Source organism: Drosophila miranda, chromosome 2 (assembly GCF_003369915.1).
Source record: "Drosophila miranda strain MSH22 chromosome 2, D.miranda_PacBio2.1, whole genome shotgun sequence".
Classification (NCBI taxonomy): Eukaryota; Metazoa; Arthropoda; class Insecta; order Diptera; family Drosophilidae; genus Drosophila; species Drosophila miranda.
In genome coordinates, this window is record NC_046675.1 from 21051700 (window position 1) to 21078520 (window position 26821).

Genomic DNA, 26821 nt, shown 5'->3' on the forward strand with positions numbered 1-26821 from the left:
TGGGGTTTTTGGTATTGGTGAGGGTAGTGCAGCAAAGCTGGCACCACAGCGGGAAAACAGAGCATCAGGCGGGGAAGACAGCCAAGTGGGAGAGATTTTTGCAGAAACAAATGCGTATTAGTAATTTCAGCTCTGTCATGGTTGCTTTTTCCGCCGATGTTTAAATATTAAATTATATTTTGGAATACAAACCAATCCAAGAGCACCTGCATGACGGTAAGATGAATAAGCAGCAACAATCCCAAGTAAACAAGTCTTTTTTCCTGTCGAGTCATAGTGGGAAATGAAACATCTTAAGTTCTCTCTTGTTTCTTGTTTCTTGACTTTGTCTCCCGTTTGCTCTGCTACTTTGCTTGCTCATATTTCGGGAAGGGAATAAGGCCTAAAACGACGGGCAGGATGCCATCATTCGTGCCATGTTTATGTGTGGTTTTTACCCACTCTTGTTCTGTTACAAATTATGTTGGTCGGCTCGCTCCATGTCCTGAATAAGTGGCTAGCATCCTCACTTATTTTAGCTGGCGCCCACCTTGTTTAATTTTCAACGTGCTCATAGCGTTCCTATCTCCCCCTTCCTTATCAATTTCCCAGCTTTCCCTTGGCCAGACTAATTTATTGGGTGAACTGGATATAAAATGGTACCCTCTCTGCAGATCGCATAGATGTCACCTCACAGGCAATACACTCTCGCCATTGTTTCAGTCCATTGGATATTCTCGCATCAATTCCTTTATTCTCTTGTTCTGTTTTTGTTTAATTTTGGCTTGCGAACAATTAATTTATAAATTAGTGTTGTATTCGATTAGCATGGACGACTTGATGGTGCAGTTAATATATGAATTGACTCAGCGTAATCATGTTCCACACTTCGGAATTTGGGAACTTTTCCATCTGAAACTAAAAATTGTTTCAATCCGGTTAAATATTACCCAAATCAAATACTCACCAATTCCAGCTTAAGCTGCTCGACTTCACACAAGTCCCCTTCCAATTGCAGACGTCTCTCTGTGTTAAAACCATTTTCTTTTAAAACGGTAATTAATGATCCCAGAAATTCGACGAATAAGTATCGTATAATGGCATTTCTGGTGCTAATAGACTGCAACCGCTTACATTTTCTGAGAACTATTATCGTTTGCTCCGCATAGAATTTGTCTCGACCATCGATAGGCGATAAATCTAGATACTCCAATGTGTTTCCGTACTTTGAAATAATGTCACCAATGTTTTCAACGTAGCTCACAGTAAAAATCAACATCAATTGTTTTAGTTTCGGACATATTGGCAAATCTAATTTAATTTCGAAAAACTGAAGTGTCAGCTTTTCTAATTCAGGATATAAATAATCCTGTTTTAAATCGGTTGGATATTCAAAACAGGTAGTAGTGAATTCGCGAAGTTTCGGAAGATGGGAGCATATTTCGAAAATATTTCGTACATAGTACGATTCCACATACAGTTTTTCCAAATGAATCAGTTGCCGTATATGATGCTCTGAAATAAATTCAAAGCACTCGTCGAGGAAATTCACATCGAACTAAGTAGATTAAAATTCTTACCCTGGGCCATCGAAATTCTCTCTAGCTTCAAATCTTTACAGTATGGATTTACGTACTGGATGAGATCCGTTCCGCGATAATGGAAACTATCTAAGTTAAGCGTTTCTATGCATGTCATGTTTAAAACACGTTTGAACGCATTGAAATTTTCATTGTTTATCATCAAATAGGCATATCTGAGGTTAATGCAGTACTTTTCTATGAGTTCTCCTAGTTGATCCATAACCTCAGTACATTGTATTGAAATAAAATTAACAGTTGATCCGCATGAAGACAGAATAACACGTAATTCGGTGTCTGTATAGAACCCAGGCGAGTTTATGTCTTCGCGGACGAAAAGACACCTATATTTTTCTTTAACGTGGTAAGCATAGGTGCATTCAAGTCTTTTGTTTACTTGGGCCAAAATCAGTTTTTCTTTCTCTTCCAGGTATCCAAACACTTTGTCAATGATCTCAGTTGGTAAATTTTGAATCATTTTAAAGCAGAAATAGCGGCGTGGGTAGATTAAATCGAGGATAGAGATAATTTACAATTTCTTTAGAAGAAATTTTCGGAGACTTTGTATTTTGACAGCAAAATCAAAATGTTGGTTGACTGCACATGCGGCTCATAATATTTTTGCGAGCTAACGAAAAACGTCGATGTTTGAAGATATCGATGTTTTAAGAGAAAAAACCTCTAAGAAAAAATATAATTATTTCTGGTCTTCAGGTTTTTCTCTATCGCTTAATAATTTTACTCTCTGCCTGTATATGTATGTATTTGTGTCTCCCTTTCTTCACAAAGTCTTGAAGAGAATTTCAAAACTAGATATCGATGTATGCCACAAGCAATCGATGTTTATAAAAATGACAAAATAAGTTTCTCCACAGTCTCGCGCAGATATAGAGGGAGATATATGTATGTATGTAGATTTAATAGCTATTAGTATTAAAATACCAATAAAAAAAAGAGACCTATTCCATGAGCCGAAAAATTCCCAATATAATTTAAAAAATGTGTTACGGGCCTACTTTTTTCACTGCTGTGTTGTTGTGTTGGGGTCCATCTATTAGTGTGACCAGGTGTACATGACTCAGCAGGATTTGCTTACAAATTAGTTCAAAGTGTTTATGAAAACATATGCGTTTTTTTTTGTTATGCGTTTTAAGCAAAAAATAACAAGGAGCAAGGCGACGAATATTTTATTCCGTGAGATTGCGAATTTGGGATTCCATCGATAGCTGCATTCGGAGCATACCTGATAGCATTACCTAGGCATTAAACGTCAAAAGTCATGGGTCACATATAATTGCAAGTTAATTCGTTGCGCCCTGAAGTGAAAATCCCGTGAAAATGTCTATATCAAAGTTTCCAAAGTTTCATATGCCCGTAGAGAAATTGGATGTGCGCCATGACACAAAGGTCATTAAAAATCTACTGAAGTTGGAGGGCATCACGAATTATGAACCCGACGTTTTGGATAAGCTGCTGATGACCGGTTACGGTAAGAAATGCCACTGTGTGAGTGACAGAAACTACGAATATAATCATTTTGCTCTAGATTTGATCAAGGACGAATTGTTGAAGCGCAAGCACCGTGAGGATATAGCGGAGGCCGTCGGAAATATTGACGAGCCTTTGTCTTCGGCTGCTGACTCCAAAGATACAGCCTTCAATCCTGCCAATTATTTCAGAGATCCGATGGAGATCGAGTTGCTTGGCGCGTCGTCAACTGTTCACTCCGAGGATATGGATAATTCATTTCTAAGCTCTTCGGCCTTGATTTCTGTCCAACCTTTGAACGTTCTGAAGGAGAGTGAAGATCTGGGCACGCCTTCAGATTCTGACTCCGAGGACACGGATAGTTCAGGTCCAAGCTCTTCGGACTTGAATTCTGACGAACTTTTGAGCTCTCCCGAATCAGATACGAACACAGATCAAAGCTCTTCGGCCTTGAATTCTGACGAACTTTCGGGCTCTCCCGAATCAGATACGGACACAGATCCAAGCTCTTCGGCCTTGAATTCTGACGAACTTTCGGGCTCTCCCGAATCAGATACGGACACAGATTCAAGCTCTTCGGCCTTGAATTCTGACGAACTTTCGGGCTCTCCCGAATCAGATACGGACACAGATCCAAGCTCTTCGGCCTTGAATTCTGACGAACTTTCGGGCTCTCCCGAATCAGATACGGACACAGATCCAAGCTCTTCGGCCTTGAATTCTGACGAACTTTCGGGCTCTCCCGAATCAGATACGGACACAGATCCAAGCTCTTCGGCCTTGAATTCTGACGAACTTTCGGGCTCTCCCGAATCAGATACGGACACAGATCCAAGCTCTTCGGCCTTGAATTCTGACGAACTTTCGGGCTCTCCCGAATCAGATACGGACACAGATCCAAGCTCTTCGGCCTTGAATTCTGACGAACTTTCGGGCTCTCCCGAATCAGATACGGACACAGAAAGCCAGCCAGAAATACTGGGAGAGCATGATGATTTGACTGAAACCACGTCGGAGTCTGACTCTTCTTAGCTAAAACCTTAGATGCTATCGATCCAATTTGACCTTAACATTGTTTGCCAATAAACGCAGGTTTAAGATAATCAATAAATTGCTGCCACAAAAAAATAAATAAAACTCTTATAAGAAATAAAACAGCTTCACAACCTGATGGGCCGTCCTAGTTTCCATCTGTGCAATATTATATCAATATAAATATATACAGATGTACATATAAAAAATGTTCAAGAGATAAAGACAAACAATCTCAAAGTTATCAAAGCATTGGATATTCTCGCATCAATTCCTTTATTCTCTTGTTCTGTTTTTGTTTTATTTTGGCTTCCGAACAATTAATTTATAAATTAGTGTTGTATTCGATTAGCATGGACGACTTGATGGTGCAGTTAATATATGAATTGACTCAGCGTAATCATGTTCCACACTTCGGAATTTGGGAACTTTTCCATCTGAAACAAAAAATTGTTTCAATCCGGTTAAATATTACCCAAATCAAATACTCACCAATACCAGCTTAAGCTGCTCGACTTCACACAAGTCCCCTTCCAATTGCAGACGTCTCTCTGTGTTAAAACCATTTTCTTTTAAAACGGTAATTAATGATCCCAGAAATTCGACGAATAAGTATCGTATAATTGCATTTCTGGTGCTAATAGACTGCAACCGCTTACATTTTCTGAGAACTATTATTGTTTGCTCCGCATAGAAGGCGATAAATCTAGATACTCCAATGTGTTTCCGTACTTTGAAATAATGTCACCAATGTTTTCAACGTAGCTCACAGTAAAAATCAACATCAATTGTTTTAGTTTCGGACATATTGGCAAATCTAATTTAATTTCGAAATACTGAAGTGTCAGCGTTTCTAATTCAGGATATAAATAATCCTGTTTTAAATCGGTTGGATATTCAAAACAGGTAGTAGTGAATTCGCGAAGTTTCGGAAGATGGGAGCATATTTCGAAAATATTTCGTACATAGTACGATTCCACATACAGTTTTTCCAAATGAATCAGTTGCCGTATATGATGCTCTGAAATAAATTCAAAGCACTCGTCGAGGAAATTCACATCGAACTAAGTAGATTAAAATTCTTACCCTGGGCCATCGAAATTCTCTCTAGCTTCAAATCTTTACAGTATGGATTTACGTACTGGATGAGATCCGTTCCGCGATAATGGAAACTATCTAAGTTAAGCGTTTCTATGCATGTCTTGTTTAAAACACGTTTGAACGCATTGAAATTTTCATTGTTTATCATCAAATAGGCATATCTGAGGTTAATGCAGTACTTTTCTATGAGTTCTCCTAGTTGATCCATAACCTCAGTACATTGTATTGAAATAAAATTAACAGTTGATCCGCATGAAGACAGAATAACACGTAATTCGGTGTCTGTATAGAACCCAGGCGAGTTTATGTCTTCGCGGACGAAAAGACACCTATATTTTTCTTTAACGTGGTAAGCATAGGTGCATTCAAGTCTTTTGTTTACTTGGGCCAAAATCAGTTTTTCTTTCTCTTCCAGGTATCCAAACACTTTGTCAATGATCTCAGTTGGTAAATTTTGAATCATTTTAAAGCAGAAATAGCGGCGTGGGTAGATTAAATCGAGGATAGAGATAATTTACAATTTCTTTAGAAGAAATTTTCGGAGACTTTGTATTTTGACAGCAAAATCAAAATGTTGGTTGACTGCACATGCGGCTCATAATATTTTTGCGAGCTAACGAAAAACGTCGATGTTTGAAGATATCGATGTTTTAAGAGAAAAAACCTCTAAGAAAAAATATAATTATTTCTGGTCTTCAGGTTTTTCTCTATCGCTTAATAGTTTTACTCTCTGCCGTATATGTATTTGTGTCTCCCTTTCTTCACAAAGTCTTGAAGAGAATTTCAAAACTAGATATCGATGTATGCCACAAGCAATCGATGTTTATAAAAATGACAAAATAAGTTTCTCCACAGTCTCGCGCAGATATAGAGGGAGATATATGTATGTATGTAGATTTAATAGCTATTAGTATTAAAATACCAATAAAAAAAAGAGACCTATTCCATGAGCCGAAAAATTCCCAATATAATTTAAAAAATGTGTTACGGGCCTACTTTTTTCACTGCTGTGTTGTTGTGTTGGGGTCCATCTATTAGTGTGACCAGGTGTACATGACTCAGCAGGATTTGCTTACAAATTAGTTCAAAGTGTTTATGAAAACATATGCGTTTTTTTTTGTTATGCGTTTTTTTTTGTTATGCGTTTTAAGCAAAAAATAACAAGGAGCAAGGCGACGAATATTTTATTCCGTGAGATTGCGAATTTGGGATTCCATCGATAGCTGCATTCGGAGCATACCTGATAGCATTACCTAGGCATTAAACGTCAAAAGTCATGGGTCACATATAATTGCAAGTTAATTCGTTGCGCCCTGAAGTGAAAATCCCGTGAAAATGTCTATATCAAAGTTTCCAAAGTTTCATATGCCCGTAGAGAAATTGGATGTGCGCCATGACACAAAGGTCATTAAAAATCTACTGAAGTTGGAGGGCATCACGAATTATGAACCCGACGTTTTGGATAAGCTGCTGATGACCGGTTACGGTAAGAAATGCCACTGTGTGAGTGACAGAAACTACGAATATAATCATTTTGCTCTAGATTTGATCAAGGACGAATTGTTGAAGCGCAAGCACCGTGAGGATATAGCGGAGGCCGTCGGAAATATTGACGAGCCTTTGTCTTCGGCTGCTGACTCCAAAGATACAGCCTTCAATCCTGCCAATTATTTCAGAGATCCGATGGAGATCGAGTTGCTTGGCGCGTCGTCAACTGTTCACTCCGAGGATATGGATAATTCATTTCTAAGCTCTTCGGCCTTGATTTCTGTCCAACCTTTGAACGTTCTGAATGAGAGTGAAGATCTGGGCACGCCTTCAGATTCTGACTCCGAGGACACGGATAGTTCAGGTCCAAGCTCTTCGGACTTGAATTCTAACGAACTTTTGAGCTCTCCCGAATCAGATACGAACACAGATCAAAGCTCTTCGGCCTTGAATTCTGACGAACTTTCGGGCTCTCCCGAATCAGATACGGACACAGATCCAAGCTCTTCGGCCTTGAATTCTGACGAACTTTCGGGCTCTCCCGAATCAGATACGGACACAGATCCAAGCTCTTCGGCCTTGAATTCTGACGAACTTTCGGGCTCTCCCGAATCAGATACGGACACAGATCCAAGCTCTTCGGCCTTGAATTCTGACGAACTTTCGGGCTCTCCCGAATCAGATACGGACACAGATCTAAGCTCTTCGGCCTTGAATTCTGACGAACTTTCGGGCTCTCCCGAATCAGATACGGACACAGAAAGCCAGACAGAAATACTGGGAGAGCATGATGATTTGACTGAAACCACGTCGGAGTCTGACTCTTCTTAGCTAAAACCTTAGATGCTATCGATCCAATTTGACCTTAACATTGTTTGCCAATAAATGCAGGTTTAAGATAATCAATAAATTGCTGCCACAAAAAAATAAATAAAACTCTTATAAGAAATAAAACAGCTTCACAACCTGATAGGCCGTCCTAGTTTCCATCTGTGCAATATTATATCAATATAAATATATACAGATGTACATATAAAAAATGTTCAAGAGATAAAGACAAACAATCTCAAAGTTATGAAAGCAATTCAATTTGTTATGTGGCAGCAACGAACGGTTTTTCATATTCAATCTGACACCCATCAATGATGTCAATTCCCCACCTGAGAAGCGCGAACAAGGTGGATGCATGGAAATCCAATTTCTGTCACGAAATAAACTCAAATATTCAGCATGGAAATCCTTTTTAAGACCTCATTCGATGTCAGAAGAAGAGAAAGGTGCTTCTGCTGCTTACCTTCCGATTGCCATTAGGTTATTTTTTTCGTAGTTTTCTTTTCCATTTCGAAGTTGTTTTTTTTTTCTTGTTTAAGGGTTGTACAACCTTTGTAAATCGTTTCGCACTTTGAGACGTTTCCTATCAATCCTGTAATGGCAAGCTGTTAAAATGATAAACGGCTCCTTGGTGGTAGTCAGTCTGTTATACTCATACCTTCGTAGCGCATTGTTCCTGTGGAAATGGAATTAAAAATGGCGAATGGAATGGATGTTGTGGTTTACCGTTCAGTTCAATTCAGTTCAGAGCTGCCTCCAAATCAATCTATACAGGATTACCTAAGCACAGGAACTTAAATATTACAATTATTTTCCCAGCAAGGGCAAGCTCAGGTGAAAAGGGGTTAAAGTAAAACACACGCGAGTAATTGTAGGTCAAAAGCCTTTAAATATGCAAGCGTAGCGCTGCTTGGAATAAAATGTCCCTAAAAATAAAACGCCCTCCGAGGGCGGCCTCTTTTTTGATATTTTTCAATGACTAGGTAAGAATAGGAGTCTGGTTAATTTAAAAAGAACCAAAATAACTTTAGTGTGTTTCCTGCCCTTTTCAATCGTTAATTTACCGCCACAGCTTATTTGTATTTGTAATTGTTTTTCAGATTCTTTGTTGTTCTACAACAGACACGTGTCACGTTACGTATTTCAATACGTTGCTGAGTTACATGGAATTACGTTCTCCCCCGTACTGTTTCCTTGCGTGAAACGGAGAGAGCAGTGGCCGTCAGCTGAGGCAGCAACTGAGGCAGAGGCGGCGCTGCTGACGATGACGCAGGCGGTCGGAGTCGGCGCAGGAAAAACCATGAAAAGGAAAACAAATTTAACACTCCAATGGTGCCTGGGGTAGAAAACGCTTCTCAAAGTGAGGTCCGGAATGGAAAGAAGATTAATTAAGGAATCCATTTAAGAGTTTATAATAATTTTCCAGTTCGTATTAGATTTAAGCATATTCAATCGTCCTCTTATCTTTGAAGCTTTCATATTCCCGATTTGAAAGATAAGTATATAAAAATTCATATAAGTAGTTCAGATAAATGTCTTCAAATTCATATGCCCCACTGTGGTTACACATTTAAACGACCCTCCCTTGACAAGCACCTGTCCTGTCGGCATCTCCATAGCCGTCACCACATGTCGCCCACAACTCCGCTGTTCCTCAAACTGCGACTCATATGTGTCAGGTGCTGATGTGACCACAGACCGAACGAACACTGAAAGCGTCAAGTGGATGCTGACAGGAACGCAAACAAATGTCGCTGTCATTAGCATCTCGACAGGGTTTTACATCATATCACTGCATGTATTTGGCCCGAAGAATATTCTTTACCTTAGATAAAGGTTGGTACAGCTTTAAGAATTCGCCTCAGTTTTCTGCGGTCGTTGCCCAAATCAAAAATGTATGCTCCCATGATGATGAAGTTGCTCATGATTATGTCCGTGTTTCTTAGCCCAAAAGTAGAACAAATTTCTCGAGTCGAGACAACCATAAGTGGCGGACTGTGTGCTGGCTTCTGTGAGTGTCATTTTTAAGATCCAGGCCTGAAATGTATGTTCAAGCTTCAGCGTTCTGTTCTTACAGTTAAACAAGTTGAATTCATATCTGGCTAATCAGTCAAAAAACTAGACGCTTATATAGAATAATTTAAATACATATATGTATGTATATCTGTGGAATACGCCAAGGTATAAATTGTGGGCCATGCATATGTTTATCTGAGAAATATTGGCAGTAAAACCTACTTTTGATTACATTATCGAACCTAATTAAGTTCCTGTTCGTTCTTTGTTTGGCTTTGCATTTGTTTTCGTTGTTTTTATTTATTTTTTTGGTCTCCTATTTTTAGCTTTTGCTGTTTACATTGCAGAGAATGCGTTTAATGTGGCACAATGTGCCAGGAGCTAAAAATTAAATAAGCACAGTATGGTTAACGTATATCTTTGATAGGTAATATTAATTAAATGAATTATAAGTGACTAATTGAAGCAACTGTGGCCTATGTGTATTTTAATTGAGGGCTTCATTAAGCTCCTAATTAAAAGTATAGAACACCCTAATTTCAGAAAAGCGCTGCACCTGTTCCAATTTTACCGCCTTTGGGTGTATACACACATGCTTGAATCTATCATTTTAACAGCTACAACATTGTGGATTGATGCCAATTTCCAAAGAGCAAGTCTGCAAGTTATTTCGCTCCCACTAGCAGAAATAGGAAATTCGTATTTCCAATTCATTTCCGTTTGGAGGCTTGGAAGTTGCCTCTCAGGTGAAAAATCGACATCATTGATCAGTGCCTGATTGAACATGAAAACCTTTCTGGTCTGCCACATAATTAATTGTGCTCCTATAATGCTCCTCCCACATTGAATGAGCTCAGAGACTGGAAGGTTGGAGATTACTCTACTGAATATTGCCTTGTCAGATTACGTACAATTAAAAGGCTCAGCTTTATATTTGAATAAATGGACATAAGGGTGGATTGCTTCATGAAATCTCGCTCTCAAAGCAATTTGCAAGCAGAAGGGACATTGTAGCAAGGACTGGAATGTCCCTCGCCTTGTTGTTGTGTGTCTCTCTCTTTTGTCATAAATGGGGGGAAGGTTGGGGGCCCTATGCTCTCCTAACGAGCACGTTCGTGGCTCCTTGAGGTCAAGGGCCCAAATCTGCTTTGTGATTTTCGGCATTCTCAAATTTGTTTATCTGACGAGGAGACTAACAATGTGACAATTCATTTTGCTTATTTTCAAGTTGTTTCTTGAATATTCTCTTGCCTGAAATTAGGGAATTAGTTGTAATTTTTGCCTGTAAAGTACGTTAGCTTAATGAATAATTCATTTATGTTATTTAAATTGTATCTTTTTGTAGACGTAAATGTAGGGGACAGAGAATGGAGAGTAATTTAATTCCTTCTAAAAGCCTGTGGAATATTAAGCTGATTATTTCCAGGTTAAATGGCTTGATGAGAATGCTCAAATGCTTAAAATACACACATAAAATCAGATCCTTTTCAGTTTTCAGAAAGTTGTTGCAGTGAAGGGCTATGCATTCTTCCAGCAATCTCGAGTCCATTTTTTATACATCTATTTCCATCTATCCATCTATCTATTTTCTGGTCTTTTCTGTGCCAGATGTGCCACAATCATAGGGCATAGTAAAATGTCAAACGAGACTGTGTTTGGGGGCATCCTTGGCAAACTGAGGCATCACAAATGGCTTTTTTTGAGGACCTTATTGACTGCTAACAAGACAATTGCTGGAGGATATTTTATGACGCTTCATTTGTATTCCAGGCAGCAGGAGGATTCACAATTTTACAGCCCACTGTGAACCAGTTGTGCGCCCAACTGATTTAAATAATTTCTGAATAGAGAAAAATATCAGAAACCAGTTTCGGCTTTATTTTTATATAGAAAGAACGCCTTACTAAATCAAGACCATTAATTTTAATTCATAATGCTAAATACTTTTCCTGAATCAATTCCCATATCTTAAGTTGCCCAACTGGAATAATCCGTGAACTTTACAGAACTTTTTTAATGAAGCCTCAAAGGTAGTAAAGAAAATAAGAAAATGCCGTAAAAAACCAAACCTCTGGTGGCTCACTGTGTGGTTTTCCCAGTTCTTTTCTCTGGCGTCTGGCATATGGCGTGGCCGAGACCGCAGCAGAAAAAAAATTCGCTTAAAGGCTGATTCCATCCGACAGATATCCTTACGGTTTTCTGCTCTTCTTCTGTCGTTGCCTGTAAATCCGTTTCTTAAAATAATAATGAGAAATTATTGGCGCACTGCGGACTTGGAGTCGGGAGATAAATGTACTCCTATATGTAAGGTTGATATATATTAAGAGGTTTTTCCACTTATTACTTTTGACAAGAAATTTTGGCACCAAGAAGAATGAACAAACATCAATATCAGAATATTCAATGTATCCGTCCACAAAACCTTTGCTTGTTCTAACAGTTGTACGTGATTTACCTCATTGTCAGAGAACATCAATCTTTATCCATATTTTTCATATATGTGTGTACATATGTAATCTGCCAGAAAACGATGAAAATGAAGCCTAGGGAAAACAGTCCGCCTTGCATCCTTCTCAGCAGACACAAGACTAACTTTCCTTAAGCAACCATAAGCTCAATACCCCATACGAAACACAGCCGACTAAACTTTCGGTGTCGGCCCTTTCCTCAGGGACTTAAACACCTTCTTAAGTGCTTAGACATAATTCACCGAAATTTTATTTTCCTACCGCACACCGTATTTTATGGCAGAAAGCTTTGAAGCAGGCGCATTAATTAGCTTAAGGTTTCACACTGCCATTTGAAAATCCCCAGGAAATCCACATGTGGGGAGGATATTAAACTAATTGTGGTTTCTTCTTGTTTGGTACAAAATATCCTTCGCCTTCATTAAGGTTTTCCCTCTTTCGGCATTTTATTTTTACTTTTTATCACATAGGAAGCAGATTGGAACACATAGTATAATTAATTCTTTATAGTGTATAGTATACTATGTATATCTATAGTACATATCTGTGTTCTCGTTGCTGCTTTTAAGCATACAATTAATTAAACAACTTTGGTCATAATTTGAAGCAAAGTTATGTCAAAAATTCAAAAATACATTTTCAAGAAGTAACTTATATTGAGATATAAGTGTCATCACTTAGACCACTTAGGCTTTGGCTTTGACTCATGATGAACACTCCAAGCAATGCAATGCAAATTTAAATAGATGGAAAACGACTTAGCTGATTGTTTCAATGACTTTGTGATTAATCATTCATTTTATGTACAGACTATCAATGATAAAGCAAAGCCCATTATAAATCAATAGAAGGCAGCAGGATAATTCCCTTTAAATTACCAAATAATATATTTCCTGGAATGGTTCTAAAAGATGGGTGATGGACTCTATTATTTAAGGCTGATTTTGTCCGCGCAGATGGAGAAATAATGGCCTTTCAGAATTATGGGTCTGGTCCCAATTTGTACATAATTTCCATGTTTAAAGTTGAAGCGTGTCTTTAAAATCCACTCTCGGACTATCTAAGTTTCCCCAGGTCAAGCCTTCGTGGATTGTTTGATGCGTTAAACACACATCATTGATTAAATCCTTACATATAATATGTTGGATCTCGATATATGTTCCGCTCTTGTAGACTGCCAAAATTAGGCAAATAACATGAACAAACAGCCCACATTATCTAATGCAAACACTTAGAGAATTTGCGCTCCTCTTCCAACTGCAAGAGGCCGCAGGCAGTACCAAATTTGCACACAAATAAGATCGTAAGGACCTATGTAAGTAGAAGACTGCGTAAGCCTTATTTATTTTTCTGATATGATAACAAACCAAATTCGAATCTTTTTACTGAAAATATTTTAATATTTACTTAACTTTTCTAACTGATTTAAAGTACACTTTTTTTGGGATGTGCAACAATTGAAGAGAGCTTTTACTTAATTAGGTTAATTACTTATGGAAAGAGCAGATGGAAACCCAAGCAGTCAGTAAGCATGATGTGGAACGATAAACATAAATTGAAATTCGTAGAAAAGTACGACATGGCGTGCAAAAGTTTATACCTAATGAAATGACGCGCCTGCAAGAAAATATAATTTTTAGAGCACTACTCTTTCATGTACGAGTACGTTTCAAAGGATTCGATATTGCATTACATTCTCTTAAGTTGGCGAATGATTTCGCGTGACTAAATTGAGTGCAGTGCTCCAGGGGGTTTAAGCAATATCGTTGGACAGTCACCAAAATTCGTGGCACGTTCCTTCAAAGCACTCAACTGAGTGAGTCCTGCTAACCGTTCCCCAAAGCGAAAATGGACCTGCATACTACGACTGCTGCCACTTTGTCCATCTGTCTGTCTATCGGTCCATTTTCCCGCTTTTCTGTTTTGTCGGTTTCCCACTATTGCAATTTCCTCATCCACATCCGCTGGGTCCTGGGTCTGCCCGTTGCCTTGATGCGCCTTTTGCCCGCGTAATGGTGCGTACCAACAAAACCAACAGCCAAAACCCAAAACAGGCACTAAGCGTAGTCAATTGAAGCCCTTCCTCTACGCACATCGCGAAATTGATTGTTTCCTGTGCAAAGAGTTGGACGGGACGGGGAAATCGTCATGCAAATTGTCATTGGCTTTTGTTCAACTGATTGTTTGCTGAAACTGCTGTATTTAAACATGAACAATTTGTATACGTGTGATTTAAATGTAAAATTAATTAGCAAAGCTTTCTGGACAAAGTAATGCACAGACCACTCTGTGATGCGTGATTTTCGGAACTTTTCAGTCAAAGCACACGTGCCTTAATAGTTACTGTTGAACTATTAATTCCCTCAGTTGTGGAAAACATTAAAAATCTCTAAAATTTCACAAGGAAATCGTCCGTACGTCAAATAACAAAGGAATAAATGAGTTCATAAATAACTTCAATAAAAGCTTCGAAGGCTTTTATAAAAACCTCCATTTATATAGAAGAAGAGAGTGTAATCCTCATGAGAATCGCTGGCTTAGCTCACTTCAACAACAATGAAATTACATGCAAGAGATTTTGAATATTTATTAATTTTGATTTATGGGATAAGCTTCGCATCCGCCATTAGCAGAGTCTTTTGCACATACATATTTTTGAGTGAGCCAAAAAGTTGAAAGCCTTGAAGGCTGGTGACAATACGTACCCGAAGGATTTATTTCCCTTTCATTTTTTAATATTAATATTAAGTTAGCTTTCCAAAAAAGCTTGTGTCGATGGCTCTTTGGTGTGAGCTGTTCTTTAAATAAATCTCTTAAAATAATTCAGTTAATGTAAGTAGGTGTCGAAAAAGAGTATGCCACTGTTTCTGGTATACTGCAAGAAGTCATATCAGCATTGTCCTCGCATAACGACCATCAAAGCTTCTCCTGATGTCCAAGCTTCAGGAGCAAGCCAGGACAAAGGACAAAGCCAAAAGCTGCTTGCAAAGTATTATACATATATGTATGTAGATTTTGCTAAGATATTAATCGTATTAATGTCGTTTAACAATCTCAAGTTTTTTCATAAAGTTTCCCTAATTGCGTATTCATGGGCAAACTTGACTTTCAGCGAAATTAAAAATGAAAAATTAACAGAAATTAGGGCCCAAATCTGCACTTGACAAATTTAAGACCATTAACTTCTTAATCTTATGAGGCATGTAAATTGATTTTTTCAGAGGTACATAGATGAGCTTTGGAGGGAGAGTAACGGATAAAATATGATTAAATCTGTATCTGTCTAGTGGCTACATTTATATTCACCGTTTAGGTTCTCAGAATAAAGATAGTTTTTCCTTCTATCAGCATCTTCAACAGAATTTGAGCCAATGGCAATTTGATTTGAATGACTCAACATAATAGTGCCAGAGAAGGAATTCGAGACCCCTTATCCTTGGTGAATCCAGCTGAGGAGATTTCTGTCGCTACTTGAAGTTTAGCTGCATCCTTGTCCTTGTACGCTGTGTAGCTCATTGAATATATTTAATGACAGTGTTCTCCTTTCAATCTTCATCGGTCAAAATAGCACATAAGTCTGAAGAGACGGTAACGGTAATTTAGCCACAATCTATATCGCCCCCTCTAAGGCTTGCATTGTTTTCCTTGCTTTTGTCCTACTTAATTAATGAATCGGCTTTAATATTGCGGTGCTGCTTTGTACTCGCTTTCACTGACTTGACTCCTTCTGAGGATTTCAAATAATTATCAAATATTCCAATGGCAGTGGGGGTAAAATGGACTGTGATGGCTCGAGAACATTTTTTTGTTATTAATCAAATTATATTTTTTAATATTTTAAAGAACCTTTTTAAAGTTGAGCTAAATGGGTTCTCTCTGGGCCATCAAATAAATTGGTGCGGTTTCTACTCTAGACCTTAAAAAATGGAAATTTGGTATGCCACAAAAACGAACACGAGACCCAGTTTGACCAGCAAGGCAATCCATTTTATGGACCCACCTCAAGGGGGATTCCCACCGCAGGGAGTACGAAAGACCTACATACGTGTTAAGTTGAGTTAATTAATGCGTCTCTTACCGGAACATGCTTTCATGTATATGAGAACAGACAATTTCTCGTAGCTTTGGGACTTGGTTATTTCCCGGTCTGAAAGTTAAAGCAATTACATTTATTATTCTTCTAGGTTTTTTATTAAAAGCAAACAGTGAAAAAATTATGGAATTATGAAAAAAAGGATAACAAATTCATCTAAAAATTTATCAACAAATTAGCAAACAACTCTGATGGCAAGCGAACACAAATGATTCTTTAAAATGAAAATCGAATACACTGAATATCAGAAAAGTTAGTCAAGCTAAAACTAAATAAGGAGAAAGCCATTTACTGTGCTTCGCAGCGAATTCTTATTTATGCCACATCTGTCTATATTTATTAGATTTAACAGGCAGAATGTTGTGAGACTTGGGCAAAGTCCGATGAAGTGGAGAAAGGTTGCGGTTGCTGCAACTCTGACCGAGATTGAGAGAACCACAAAAAACCCTCAACGAGATTTTCAATTCTCTTTCTCTTTCTGTTTCTATCCGCTTAGCCATTTGCTAAGTACAAAAGTACATTTTTCTTGCTATTTTCCACCATTTGTCTCCATTTAAAAAGTGAATTTTTTTCGAATTTTCGCTAGACACGCCGCAAGGCTTACAAGAGAATATTCTTAGTTTTCATCTCTTCATTTTATGTGAAAACTTTGCGGACCACTGTGACAATTCAATGTGGAAATGTTTTCTTCACAGTAGCCTTTTTCAGTTAAGGAAACTGCAGTTGGCTCTATGCAACTATTCTTTTTTAAAGGTCTCCACACCAAGAAAAGGAAAGGAATGGAGGGAAACATATTTATAGAAGGTGAGGGCATATTCAGTACTGCACAAGTCATTGCACATTCGACTTTTAAAGCAGTGCTTAAATATATTCTTAATGTTATATCTCAAATGTCAAATGTTACTGTCTGGGATATTGATATTGCTTTCAAGGAGGCTTAAAATGAAGAAATTGAAAACGAACAGTTTCGCTTTGAAGTTTAATGAAAAATATACAACAGCTGGAAACATTTTTAACACATAACATCAGTGTTTAATGTCTCAAATTTATATTCGTGGAAAATTTACCAACAGCTCTTATATTTTACACGGTCACAAACGCAAATTATAAAAATGTTTGCTCAGTACACATCTCCAGCAGTTATAATTTTCTTAAATTATATTTACTTAGGTGTCCTCAGCTCTGTCCCGAAAGATCCTCCAGAATAAAAGTAAACAAAAACCAAATTAGCAAAAACGATTTTCTGTGGGTTTAGTCATGAATATGGAAAAGAAATAAGAAAAATAATTTCTTTTCTATGATGTAAGGATGTAAAAAGAAAGTTAAAAAAAGCAAGCAGGAAAGAGATTCGGTGTTTATAATACTAATCTTGCGTTATTCCTGCGTGGACGACTTTTTTCTTTCGTTCGAAACTCGTTTCTTCTGTTTCAGCACAAAGTTTGAAGAGAAAAATTACATCAAACACCCTATCACAATAGTGGAATGACTGTAAAGGGCACACATTTCTTCATCGCTTTATTAAAAATGGTCTCAATGGTTAAGGTCTTAATGTTAATGGTCATAAAGGAAAGGACAGAGAAAGACATAATGATGTCACCAGGTTAAATCGCTTTAACTCCACTTGGGGAGATCTAGACTTCGTGCTACAGGAAACCACGTTCATGGCTGAGTGTTCTTACTTTTCTGTTTGTTTGTCGCAGAGAAATAAAGCAAACGCTGCTCCAATTATGTTTCAATTACAAGGCATTCTGAAATTGGCTTAAGGACTTCTCCTCTATGGCCAGAACGTGAGTGGAATTGGAAGTTACAAGAGCTACCAGTTAAAGCACAACTTTTTGACGTTGAACTTCAATTCGAAGAAAAATGTTACAAGTTTAAGAAACTCGACCTGTATTATTAATGGCGCCTTAAAAGAAAACCCACTGACCATTCAGGGAATACATAAAAATACTTTTAAATGCGCTGAAATCCCGCAAAAAGAGAAATAAGCTGAAACTGTGGAAAAGAGTGCAAGCAACAAATGGCCTATGAAAAAAAAGCACACAAGCGAAACAGCGAAATACAAAACTTTTGGACAAAGGAGTGAGAGGAATGGTAGTATGGTTGAGGCAAGTTTGCGAAACTAGTTTATAAACAAAAGCTAGCCCCAGCCCCAAAAGGAAAATGTGTCGGCTCCCCTGCGTCATGGGGCTACAAAAAACAAACCGAAAACTACCCGAACACAGAGCAAACACAAACAACCAAAAACAAGCAACAGCTGCCAAATTGGAAACAATCCAGCTAGTAGAGGCGGTGTAGAATGTGCCGGGAAATTACTTGCTTGGTTGGCCCTCTCAGCCATATCATTCTTCATTTTGGGCTTAGTAACATTAATGAGCTGGTTAGACCAAAGCGAACTGCGCTTTTTTGTGGTCACTTTGAAGTGGTAGTGGCTCCACTGCTACTCTCTGTACTATTTGACTGACCAAAGGCAGAGGCAACTGCAGTGAGGAAATCTCCGCTGCTGACTCTCCTGTGTATCGCTTTATCGGTCATACGATGTCATATATGGAATGTATTTCAAGAGAAAGGCATGTGTGGCTCGACATAAAACGTTCCGTGGTTTTCTATTCCGCCTTCGTTCTCCTGGATAATCGTAAGCATTCCATACCCAAGATCTTGCTAGTTCCATCAATTCAATATAATATAGACATACAATATAATACAAGATTCTGTGTGGCATCTTCAAGTGTCCCATTGGATCATCTCAAAGAATCTTTTTAATTTGTAATCTCATGAACAGTCCGGAGAATGAATCCCACGTCACAAATAAATTTCAGGTATATACTAAACAGTGTTAAATATTAATAATAATATATACATATGTACATATATGCCAAAGAAAAATATGAATGAATAACAAAAATTGCGTTTATTTACCGACAATCAGATGATTAATTGAAAAAAACCAAACCAATAAAACGTAATTTATTTTAACAGGAACTTTGATGCATTAGACGAAAGAAACCCCCACAGCCTTACTCTCTTCAGCAGACCCTGCAGACGTAAGGACAATCACGTCTCCTCCCTTTACTTCCGTAATGCTTTCCGGCTTAGCTCGCTTAATTGGCATAAGGAAGGTCTTGGTTAAACACGAAGAGGCCAGCAACAGGATCACAACAAGGTTTGTCAATAGGACGTGATCGAGTGATCGGCGAACTTGGCGCCAGTTGCCTCTGTTTTGAATATATAAACAGAAAAACAAGCCCATGGCATCGCTAATCAAGAACATACAGTTGAAAATAGCCCGTGTATTCATACGGGCATAAGGCGAAAGAGTGTATATCCCTGAGATGAAAATAATGGATGGAATCATTATCTTGGCTATGATGAGAATGGTTATTATAAATGGGGTAAAGCTGGATATTAGCAGCCGTCCAGTTGTTGCTCTGAAGGCGAAGCCTAATGCCCAGTGTCCGGATCCGAAGAACGATACGAAGAAGTAAAACAGAATCAAGACGGCATAGTGATAGTTTAGCTTCAGCCGATCTAGTGGACCCCGAATCTCATTTTTCGGTTTTTTTGTAACCTTAGCGTGAATTTCCTGCCGAAGCAGAAACTCGGTTATCATCATTTGGAGGAAGAGCGACCCCGTTGAAACGCAGAGCAGTGCATGAACTGCCACCAGGTTGAAGGTAATCAAATTAAATCGTTTTCTTGGGGTTTTCTCTTTGCTGTATGGCAACGATACGAAGGCATAGGCAAGGAAAGCCCAGAAGGCAGTCCGCAGAAAGAGATTAATTTCGAGGTTATTCTCGTAGAGGTAAGTTCCATAGACTCCCATCAGTAGAATTCCTGAATTTATCATCCAAACGTGCTCCACAAATTTATGTCCCAATATCCATGGAAGGAGCACTGCCAGAAACATGCTGAACGCTAGGACATAGCTATCGAGGTCTAGGTCAATAGCATCTAATATCCATTCCAAGCTGAAGTTTTGCGTGACAACTAGAAATGCACTTGGTAGGAGCATGGCTGTCAACCATATAAAGAATTTCCCTGTAGGCCGAAGGAAGCCGCGTCGATTGTAGCCACACACGACCGCTGCATACAGCAGCCCCACATGGGTGCTCGTAAAGGATGTCGTTATAACCAATCCAGCGGGAATCACTGTCCAGATGAAAAGTGTAAACGGAAAAGGTATGGATTTACCATGCAGCGGCCGTTCGGCTAGTGCCATCGTCCAAATGCCTATGGGCAACAGCAGGTAAAACTCCGTGTACCAGGGCACCCTCTGCAGAAACAATACATATCCGAGCACCAGTCCCAGTATGGCCATCAGAAGAGTCATCCATGTTACGAGTCCCTTCTTCCGCTGTTTGCTCTCTGTGCATTCGCGTGTCAGCATGACAGTCAGGCAGTAGAACAGGCCAAAATACGATGCAGTTAAGGCCACAAGTAGCGGAATGTTATAGTAGCTCTGATAAAACTCCAGGCACTCCCGGGCCTGCCAGGACGCTTGCCTGAGTAGCTTTACTGCTTTCCTGTCGTGGCCCGCTGCCACTAGGCGATTCACTTCAGAGGGAAGGCTGGCGATTCGCCTCGAGTCCAGGTGCTTATATTTCGGCAGCCATTTGTGGAAGAAGCTTTGCTCATGGCGGCGTATCATGATCTGCGCTTGGGCCATGAACTGCAGGACATTCAAGAACAACGCCTGCCGCTCGTACTCTTCGCTCACATTGAGATAGCCCAGCGGTAACGGGGCCCTATTGTTAGTGGGCGGCGGCAGGCCTATTAAGGCCGACATCAGCGGCGCCAGCTGGATCTGCTCCAGCTCTTGCAGAGGCATCTGAAGTCCATGTGCATTGACAGTGAAGTTCAGCTGGGACCCAGGCGGACCCAGGTGCTTGACTCCGGCTCCCCAAAAGAAGAAGGGCATTTCTATTTCCATATCAGATCCCCCGCCATGGTGGCCTGAAACAAACACAGCGGCAGTCTTATATAGTCAATGGCGTCAAGAATACATACCAACATCTGACATGCCATGATCAGAGGTCATCAGATAGGCCGTGCGACTGTTGTTGAATGCATTCTCAAAGAGATCGTACGTCTCCCGAATCCTCTTCTGCGTCAAATACAGCCTCTTCTGGTACTCGCGGTGAAGTGGAGTAAACACATGGCCAGCCTTATCAATATCCAATAGATAAACCAAAAATACCACCGCTGTTGCGTTTTGCAACTCTCTAATGCTCTCGTTGTTGGTAAGAAACTCACGGGCCTTGTTGTAAACCCAGGTATCGGTCTTAAATCTTCTACTGAAATCCGAATATCTGTACGTTTCGAATCTCAGTGGCGCACCACCGGACCGCGCGAAGAAATCGGACACTGTTTTATCGAGCCATCCGATGGCATGGCGACTACGATTAAATATGGAGTCAAAGCGTGTCGGATTCCACTCAAAATTGGTAATGGCCGCTTGGGGATCTTCATTGAAGCCAGCGAAGATGGCAATGTGTCCGGGTCGGGTCATTGTCGGTGCGCAGCCTCGCGAAATTCCGACCACACCCTGCTTCAAGAACAGTTTCTGGAGGTGCGGCACTCCTTTGCAGTTATTTGCAAAGAACGACTCTGCCCGAAGACCATCGATCAGGAATACCACCAATCGATCTGCCGGCGGTCTCAGCCCAAACTCAGGCAATGTCTTCTGTGGCTCAAGCTCCTCCAAAATAGTCGATTGAAAATATATGTTCATAAAACAACCGATCAGCAAAATGTGCACCACTATCACCTGAAGCTCCCACATTTTGAAGAGAGAGTTTATGGAAAAATTGTATTGCTTTGAAAAAATATTTTAAAAAAACGGAAATATCAGTCAGCTTGAATTAGGATTGAGTTCCTGGAATGTCACGATATCAATATTTCACACCGAACACTGGGTCCTACTACAATACTACAACGAAAAGAAGGCCGAGCAGTACCTCTCTATTATATAAAATAAATTTTATTTTCACATATACAAATGTATATCACAGATAATAATGACTGACAGATCATTTATAAACTATTCGCCGTTGTGTTTTAAATCATAAATTTGATTTACGCGCACAAGCTATCAGAGCCGAAAAGCTTTGCTGTAAACTTAACAGAGCCGAAAAGCTATTTTCTTGTTTCTCTACTCTCCGCCAGAGTACGTATTGGTACGCAGTGCCATCTACCAGGTGGTGGTGGAAAGTCGTTTTTCAAATATAACCGTCTTTTATTTAATTTAAATATTTTCTTCTGTGCGGATAAACAATTTTGAAAGCTAATAAAGAGGTTTTAGGTGCTAAAAAATGACTTAATTATCACATGCAAGCTTAATCATATCACGATAGATATCTAGATAATAAATTAAAAAATGAGGGTACCACATTGAGGTTGTTTTATGTGGTCCTCATGCGCCACGTATTCTTGATCATGTCCGCCGCCTTTTCGGCAATCATGATAACAATAGCATTCGTGTGTCCAGCCGGCACATTTGGCATTACTGAGGCATCCACTACCCGCAACTTCCGAATGCCATGAACCCTAAGACCGGAATCTACCACAGCCGAGGGATCCCCAGTGGGTCCCATCTTGCAGGTGCCCGACTGATGTTGCAGGCTGGAACCGTAGCGACGCAGGCAACAGCGCCAGTACTCTTGGCTGGCGAAGGTCAAGTGCTCACACCCGGGAAAGGGTCGATCGTGGAAATGAGTGCCCATCTTGACCATGGACTTGGAACGAGCCACCTGCATGATCTGAAGGTTTGAGATGATTATCTGAGAATTTTAAAGAATTTAAGAAAGCTACGTACCATTTCAATGCCCTCGATCATGGCTTGTATGTCGTCCGGATGCTCCATAAAGTTAGGTTCCATACGAGGCCAGTGAAATGGATTCCGACTGCGTAAGGAGATGCGTCCTCGACTCTTGGGTCGCAGCAGCACTGGGACCAGTCCAAAGGTTTCTCTGTTCTGCAAGTCACCGAACATTGTCTCATAGAACTCGTCCGTTATGCCCAAAAGATTGCGCATAGTCCCAAAGCGATCGCCACTCAGGGAACCAGCTCCCAAGACCAACTCCATGTCCGGATAGTCCTTAGCTGTAAGAAAAATTGGTTGATTATACTGTATTTATTCCGGACAGAGTATATTTACCATGGCTAGAGCTTGGAGTACGCACAAAGGCAAAAGCCTCGGCTCCACCTGGTATGGTGTATGGTCCCTGGCCTGCAAACAAGTAACGGAATATATCCGTTGGGTTCAGAAGCCGGGCATCATTCACTGTCGAATCATTGACCACGAATACCAAGCCGTTGAGGGTGATGTGATCCTGGAGATTGTACCCCACCGGCAGATTCTGCAGCACTGTGATATTGTGCTCCCGGAGATGATCGCCGGGTCCCACACCGGACAGCATCAGCAGCTGGGGACTGGCTATGGTGCCAGCGGAGAGGATGACCTCCTTTCTGGCACGCACCACAAATCGCTGACGCTGCTTGACGAACTCCACGCCGACGGCCGTTTTAGTAAGTGGATCAATGATGAGTTTAGTGACCCAACTCTTCATGGAGATGTGCAGGTTCTTGCGCTGCACCACTGGCTGGATGAACGCCTTGCTGGTACTGCAGCGTCGACCGTTTCGGATTGTGGCCTGCGACCTGCCGAAGCCCATAAGATGCTCTCCATTCGGATCGGTGATGTCGTAGCCCAACTCTTGACCCGACTTGAGGAATGCCTTCAGCAGCTGCGACTTGTAGTCCGTGTACTGGACATCCAGCGGTCCATTCCGGCCATGATACGGCGACTTGTACAGCTCGGGTATGCCAATGCGCTCGGACTTCTTGAAATAGGGAAGGATTTCGTCGTAGGACCAGCCCGAGTTGTTAGCCGCCGCCCAATCGTCGTAGTCTCTTCGATGGCCCCGCGTGTACAGCATGAAGTTTATCAGGCTGGTACCGCCAATGCCACGCCCCTTGGGCCAGTTGCAAACGCCTTCTTTCAGGCCCTGGCAGGCGTTGGCGGTCGGCTCCGCTTTGTAGCCCCAATTGTAGCGGGTCATTTGGGTCAGGGCCGCTGTCAGGGGCACATCACTGATGAAGGTCTCCTGATCGCCCGCCTCCAACAGCAGAACGCTCGCTGAAGTAATCTCACTCAGACGATTTGCCAGGACACAGCCTGCGGTGCCAGCACCGACAATGATGAAGTCATACTCCGGCAAGAACCGCGTGGTATCTGGGATCCTTGTATTCAGCAGCGATGTCTCAAAGTCCCGCAGCAAGTCCACCAAGAGCTGGCCCCTGGAGGATTGCAAGAGGGAGAACAGACAGAGGAGGAGGGAGCCAAGCCAAAGCCTCATCTTGGTCAGAACTCAACCTGTGAGGATGATGAAGCGGACATGTTAATAAGTAAATACTCTGATTAAGTCTAGAATTCTTGATTAGCAGCTGGATGTAAATTTTTGCAGCGAAGCGACCTTCAAAATGATTTCACTTTTCATACCATACCCTTGGTGGGGGTATTCTAACTTTTCTAAGACGATTGCAATTCTCAGAAGGAACGAAGTTGATAGAGCTGATTGATTTATAGTTTACTATAAAAATCACTAGAACTTAGTTTTGCTATTGCTACTTGCTTTCTCGTAATAAATCTTGTATAGTTCTGTATTTGAGCAACTAATATCAAAGACTATATAATATAACGATGTTGCATGATTGACCAAGAAGCTGTACTATGGCAGGATATTTCCTGACGCCCCGTAGAAATATAGGGAAAAAAATTACTTTTCGGTCCGAAGAATCAAACACCAAAATACACAAAGTTTTATGATGCTACCAAAGGAGAATTTATGATGCATTATCTTTCTAATTCTATAGTCATATTTAGTTTCAATTTGAACAACAGTCTGGTAAGAGTATCTAAAGCTTCACCCTACTGGCATTCTTGTTTATTCCAATTCTGACTTCTGACTAGTTCAATTCACGCTCCATCGATCGGCGGAGCAATGTTCGAACACAACACCTCCTCCCGATCGCGTTTTGAGCTCAAGTTCAACGGGTTTGGGATTACAAGACAGCGTTGATGCGACCAAAAGTGCCAATAAAAATAATGACTTTGCAAAAGGAGCGTAGTAAAGTAAATGCTAGCCTAGCCAACCGGTTCGTGATCAAAACAAACCCAAAATGAAACGAAGAAGAAACCGAATTAAAGCAAAAATCAGCTGAATAAAAATCAAAATAAATCGATCGCAGAGCAGCGCGCAAATATTTAAGTTGACCCATAAACCGCACGCGGATGTCCATAAGACACAAGCAACAAAACTGACAAGAGAAAAAAACAACGAAACGCCAAACAAAAAATCGAAATTAAATTACTTAAATTGTGGGCGCCAAAATGTTTTTTTATGCAAATTTTTCCATTTGGGTTTTTGTTGAGGGCTTTGGCAAAAATTGCACAAATGTTAATAAATCATTTCAATTAACCTCAATAGAGGGACGGTCTCCCTGTACTTGTGTACTTGGGAAGTAAATTATCTGAGTAGCCGAGAGTCGAACTGACTTATTAAGCGCCCCAAGAAACTGGCTGCGCGCTACAACAAAGAGCCACGATACAGTTGCTCTGCCTGCGGTTGGTATTGTTCTACGTGAGTGTGGCCTTGGACTTGTGTTGGCCACACTTGATTGGCTTGGTCAAGAGCACTACTTGCAGAACTGGCTCTTACAGAACTGACCTACGTCATGCTGGTTTCCCTTTTGTGACGACGCCCTGCCGAAGGGCACTGCATTCATTAAAGTTCTGGTTATCGCGTCTATAGCAATCAATGCGGGTCATTAAACCTCACTTAATTGGCTGGGTCGTGCTGCCCAAAGATCTCGATAATTATAACAAGAAATGTACGAATATGTAGTCCAGTGCTGTGACTGAAACAATGGCTTTGGCAGCTTAAACATATCATTAAGAAAATCATCAATTTTGAAATTGGAACAAATTATTCCACTCATGAGCATAATAAAAGGTTGCATTTAACTCGTAAGAAAATTATAGTCCAATACACAAATCTGCAACCAAATTACTCAACTTGTCAGCATAGGAAACCAAAATTCACCAACGCTGTGAAAAACAGCATTTTTCAGTCTAAATCATTTTCGGTCATGCACAGTTCTTAAAACCAGTGTGCCACTTGTTGCACTGCCGTTTACGTCAACTAGCCAGATCCGGATCTATAAACACACACACACACCGAACATTCATTCTCTTGGCAACAAGCCAATACGTATACTTATATTCTCTTGTGAAATTCTGAACACGTTTGTCAATGCAAATCAAGCAGCAGGCAAAAACAGAACTGTTATCAAAAGAATGCACTTACGAAATGGGCGCGTGTGCTCTTAATAGGTTGGCTCTGCCAAAAAAAACTAATGCTTAAAATCACTTTGGGAGACACCTTAGATCGATTGCCCGATTTATCTGTCGAATGCGCATGCGCGCCCGCTGATGTCCGGCGCCTAAATGAATCGTCGCTGGCCGAACTTGCAACGTTGAAGCCTATTTTGAGATAAAAACCCCAGCTAAGAGTTAACAACACAGGTAGCTGCCGGGCAAGTCGGTCAACGCGCTACGCTGGAGCGATCACGCCAACAAAATACGGGCCAAACAGAGATACATTTTGTGTGTGGCTCTCAGTGGACCGTCTTTTTTCAAGTTCATCGCCTGAACTTGCCAATTTTGTCTATGATCTTTTAAGCAT

At 40.3% G+C, this 26821-nt stretch overlaps 5 protein-coding genes and 1 long non-coding RNA gene across 9 annotated transcripts; 2 read left to right on the forward strand and 4 right to left on the reverse strand.

Moving 5' to 3' along the window:
* Window positions 1-260: 260 nt before the first annotated feature.
* LOC117187057 lies at window positions 261-2056 on the reverse strand. Its single transcript, XM_033388794.1, has 3 exons — window positions 1560-2056; window positions 947-1494; window positions 261-891 (listed from the first exon to the last, which is right to left on the reverse strand). Exons 1-3 carry the CDS (start codon window positions 2035-2037, stop codon window positions 829-831), a joined length of 1089 nt encoding a protein of 362 aa, XP_033244685.1. The 5' UTR covers window positions 2038-2056; the 3' UTR covers window positions 261-828.
* LOC108156603 lies at window positions 1832-2146 on the forward strand. The gene is made up of 2 exons (XR_004471848.1): window positions 1832-1923; window positions 1990-2146. It is a non-coding gene; the product is annotated as an uncharacterized LOC108156603 (long non-coding RNA).
* A 568-nt stretch (window positions 2147-2714) lies between these two features.
* Window positions 2715-7600, forward strand: LOC108157834 (clumping factor A-like). 3 transcript variants are annotated; one of them, XM_033388793.1, is made up of 3 exons: window positions 2715-3048; window positions 3106-3930; window positions 3997-4168. In XM_033388793.1, the coding sequence occupies exons 1-3, from the start codon at window positions 2898-2900 to the stop codon at window positions 4077-4079; spliced, it is 1059 nt and encodes a 352-aa protein (XP_033244684.1). In that variant the 5' UTR covers window positions 2715-2897; the 3' UTR covers window positions 4080-4168. The 3 variants fall into 3 exon arrangements, with proteins under 3 accessions (XP_033244684.1, XP_033244683.1, XP_017145526.2); XM_033388792.1 differs by lacking the exon at window positions 3997-4168 and adding an exon at window positions 7153-7597 and having other exon boundaries at window positions 2722-3048; window positions 3106-3996; XM_017290037.2 differs by lacking the exons at window positions 2715-3048; window positions 3106-3930; window positions 3997-4168 and adding exons at window positions 6351-6666; window positions 6724-7600.
* LOC108156599 lies at window positions 4338-6148 on the reverse strand. Its single transcript, XM_017288142.2, has 3 exons — window positions 5166-6148; window positions 4572-5100; window positions 4338-4516 (listed from the first exon to the last, which is right to left on the reverse strand). The coding sequence occupies exons 1-2, from the start codon at window positions 5641-5643 to the stop codon at window positions 4754-4756; spliced, it is 825 nt and encodes a 274-aa protein (XP_017143631.2). The 5' UTR covers window positions 5644-6148; the 3' UTR covers window positions 4338-4516; window positions 4572-4753.
* Window positions 7601-18988: 11388 nt separating the features above from the next.
* Window positions 18989-21961, reverse strand: LOC108157822 (GPI ethanolamine phosphate transferase 1-like). Its single transcript, XM_017290022.2, has 2 exons — window positions 21084-21961; window positions 18989-21029 (listed from the first exon to the last, which is right to left on the reverse strand). The coding sequence occupies exons 1-2, from the start codon at window positions 21856-21858 to the stop codon at window positions 19069-19071; spliced, it is 2736 nt and encodes a 911-aa protein (XP_017145511.1). The 5' UTR covers window positions 21859-21961; the 3' UTR covers window positions 18989-19068.
* A 119-nt stretch (window positions 21962-22080) lies between these two features.
* Window positions 22081-26595, reverse strand: LOC108157833 (glucose dehydrogenase [FAD, quinone]). 2 transcript variants are annotated; one of them, XM_017290036.2, is made up of 4 exons: window positions 26444-26595; window positions 23233-24450; window positions 22891-23177; window positions 22082-22834 (listed from the first exon to the last, which is right to left on the reverse strand). In XM_017290036.2, the coding sequence occupies exons 2-4, from the start codon at window positions 24431-24433 to the stop codon at window positions 22478-22480; spliced, it is 1845 nt and encodes a 614-aa protein (XP_017145525.1). In that variant the 5' UTR covers window positions 24434-24450; window positions 26444-26595; the 3' UTR covers window positions 22082-22477. The 2 variants fall into 2 exon arrangements, with proteins under 2 accessions (XP_033245652.1, XP_017145525.1); XM_033389761.1 differs by lacking the exon at window positions 26444-26595 and having other exon boundaries at window positions 22081-22834; window positions 23233-24433.
* Between the last annotated feature and the right edge of the window lie 226 nt (window positions 26596-26821).

Coding starts and splice junctions, on each gene's coding strand:
- LOC117187057 (XM_033388794.1), bottom strand. CDS start 2,037: ATGATTCAAAATTTACCAACTGAGATCATTGACAAAGTGTTTGGATAC. Junction 1,495..1,559: donor GAGAATTTCGATGGCCCAGG/GTAAGAATTTTA, acceptor AATTTATTTCAG/AGCATCATATACGGCAACTG. Junction 892..946: donor AGCAGCTTAAGCTGGAATTG/GTGAGTATTTGA, acceptor TTTTAGTTTCAG/ATGGAAAAGTTCCCAAATTC.
- LOC108156599 (XM_017288142.2), bottom strand. CDS start 5,643: ATGATTCAAAATTTACCAACTGAGATCATTGACAAAGTGTTTGGATAC. Junction 5,101..5,165: donor GAGAATTTCGATGGCCCAGG/GTAAGAATTTTA, acceptor AATTTATTTCAG/AGCATCATATACGGCAACTG.
- LOC108157833 (XM_033389761.1), bottom strand. CDS start 24,433: ATGAGGCTTTGGCTTGGCTCCCTCCTCCTCTGTCTGTTCTCCCTCTTG. Junction 23,178..23,232: donor TACTCCAAGCTCTAGCCATG/GTAAATATACTC, acceptor TTTTTCTTACAG/CTAAGGACTATCCGGACATG. Junction 22,835..22,890: donor TGATCGAGGGCATTGAAATG/GTACGTAGCTTT, acceptor TCAAACCTTCAG/ATCATGCAGGTGGCTCGTTC.
- LOC108157834 (XM_033388792.1), top strand. CDS start 2,898: ATGTCTATATCAAAGTTTCCAAAGTTTCATATGCCCGTAGAGAAATTG. Junction 3,049..3,105: donor GCTGCTGATGACCGGTTACG/GTAAGAAATGCC, acceptor ATTTTGCTCTAG/ATTTGATCAAGGACGAATTG. Junction 3,997..7,152: donor TTCGGGCTCTCCCGAATCAG/ATACGGACACAG, acceptor CTCCCGAATCAG/ATACGGACACAGATCCAAGC.
- LOC108157822 (XM_017290022.2), bottom strand. CDS start 21,858: ATGTGGGAGCTTCAGGTGATAGTGGTGCACATTTTGCTGATCGGTTGT. Junction 21,030..21,083: donor TCATGGCATGTCAGATGTTG/GTATGTATTCTT, acceptor TGTTTGTTTCAG/GCCACCATGGCGGGGGATCT.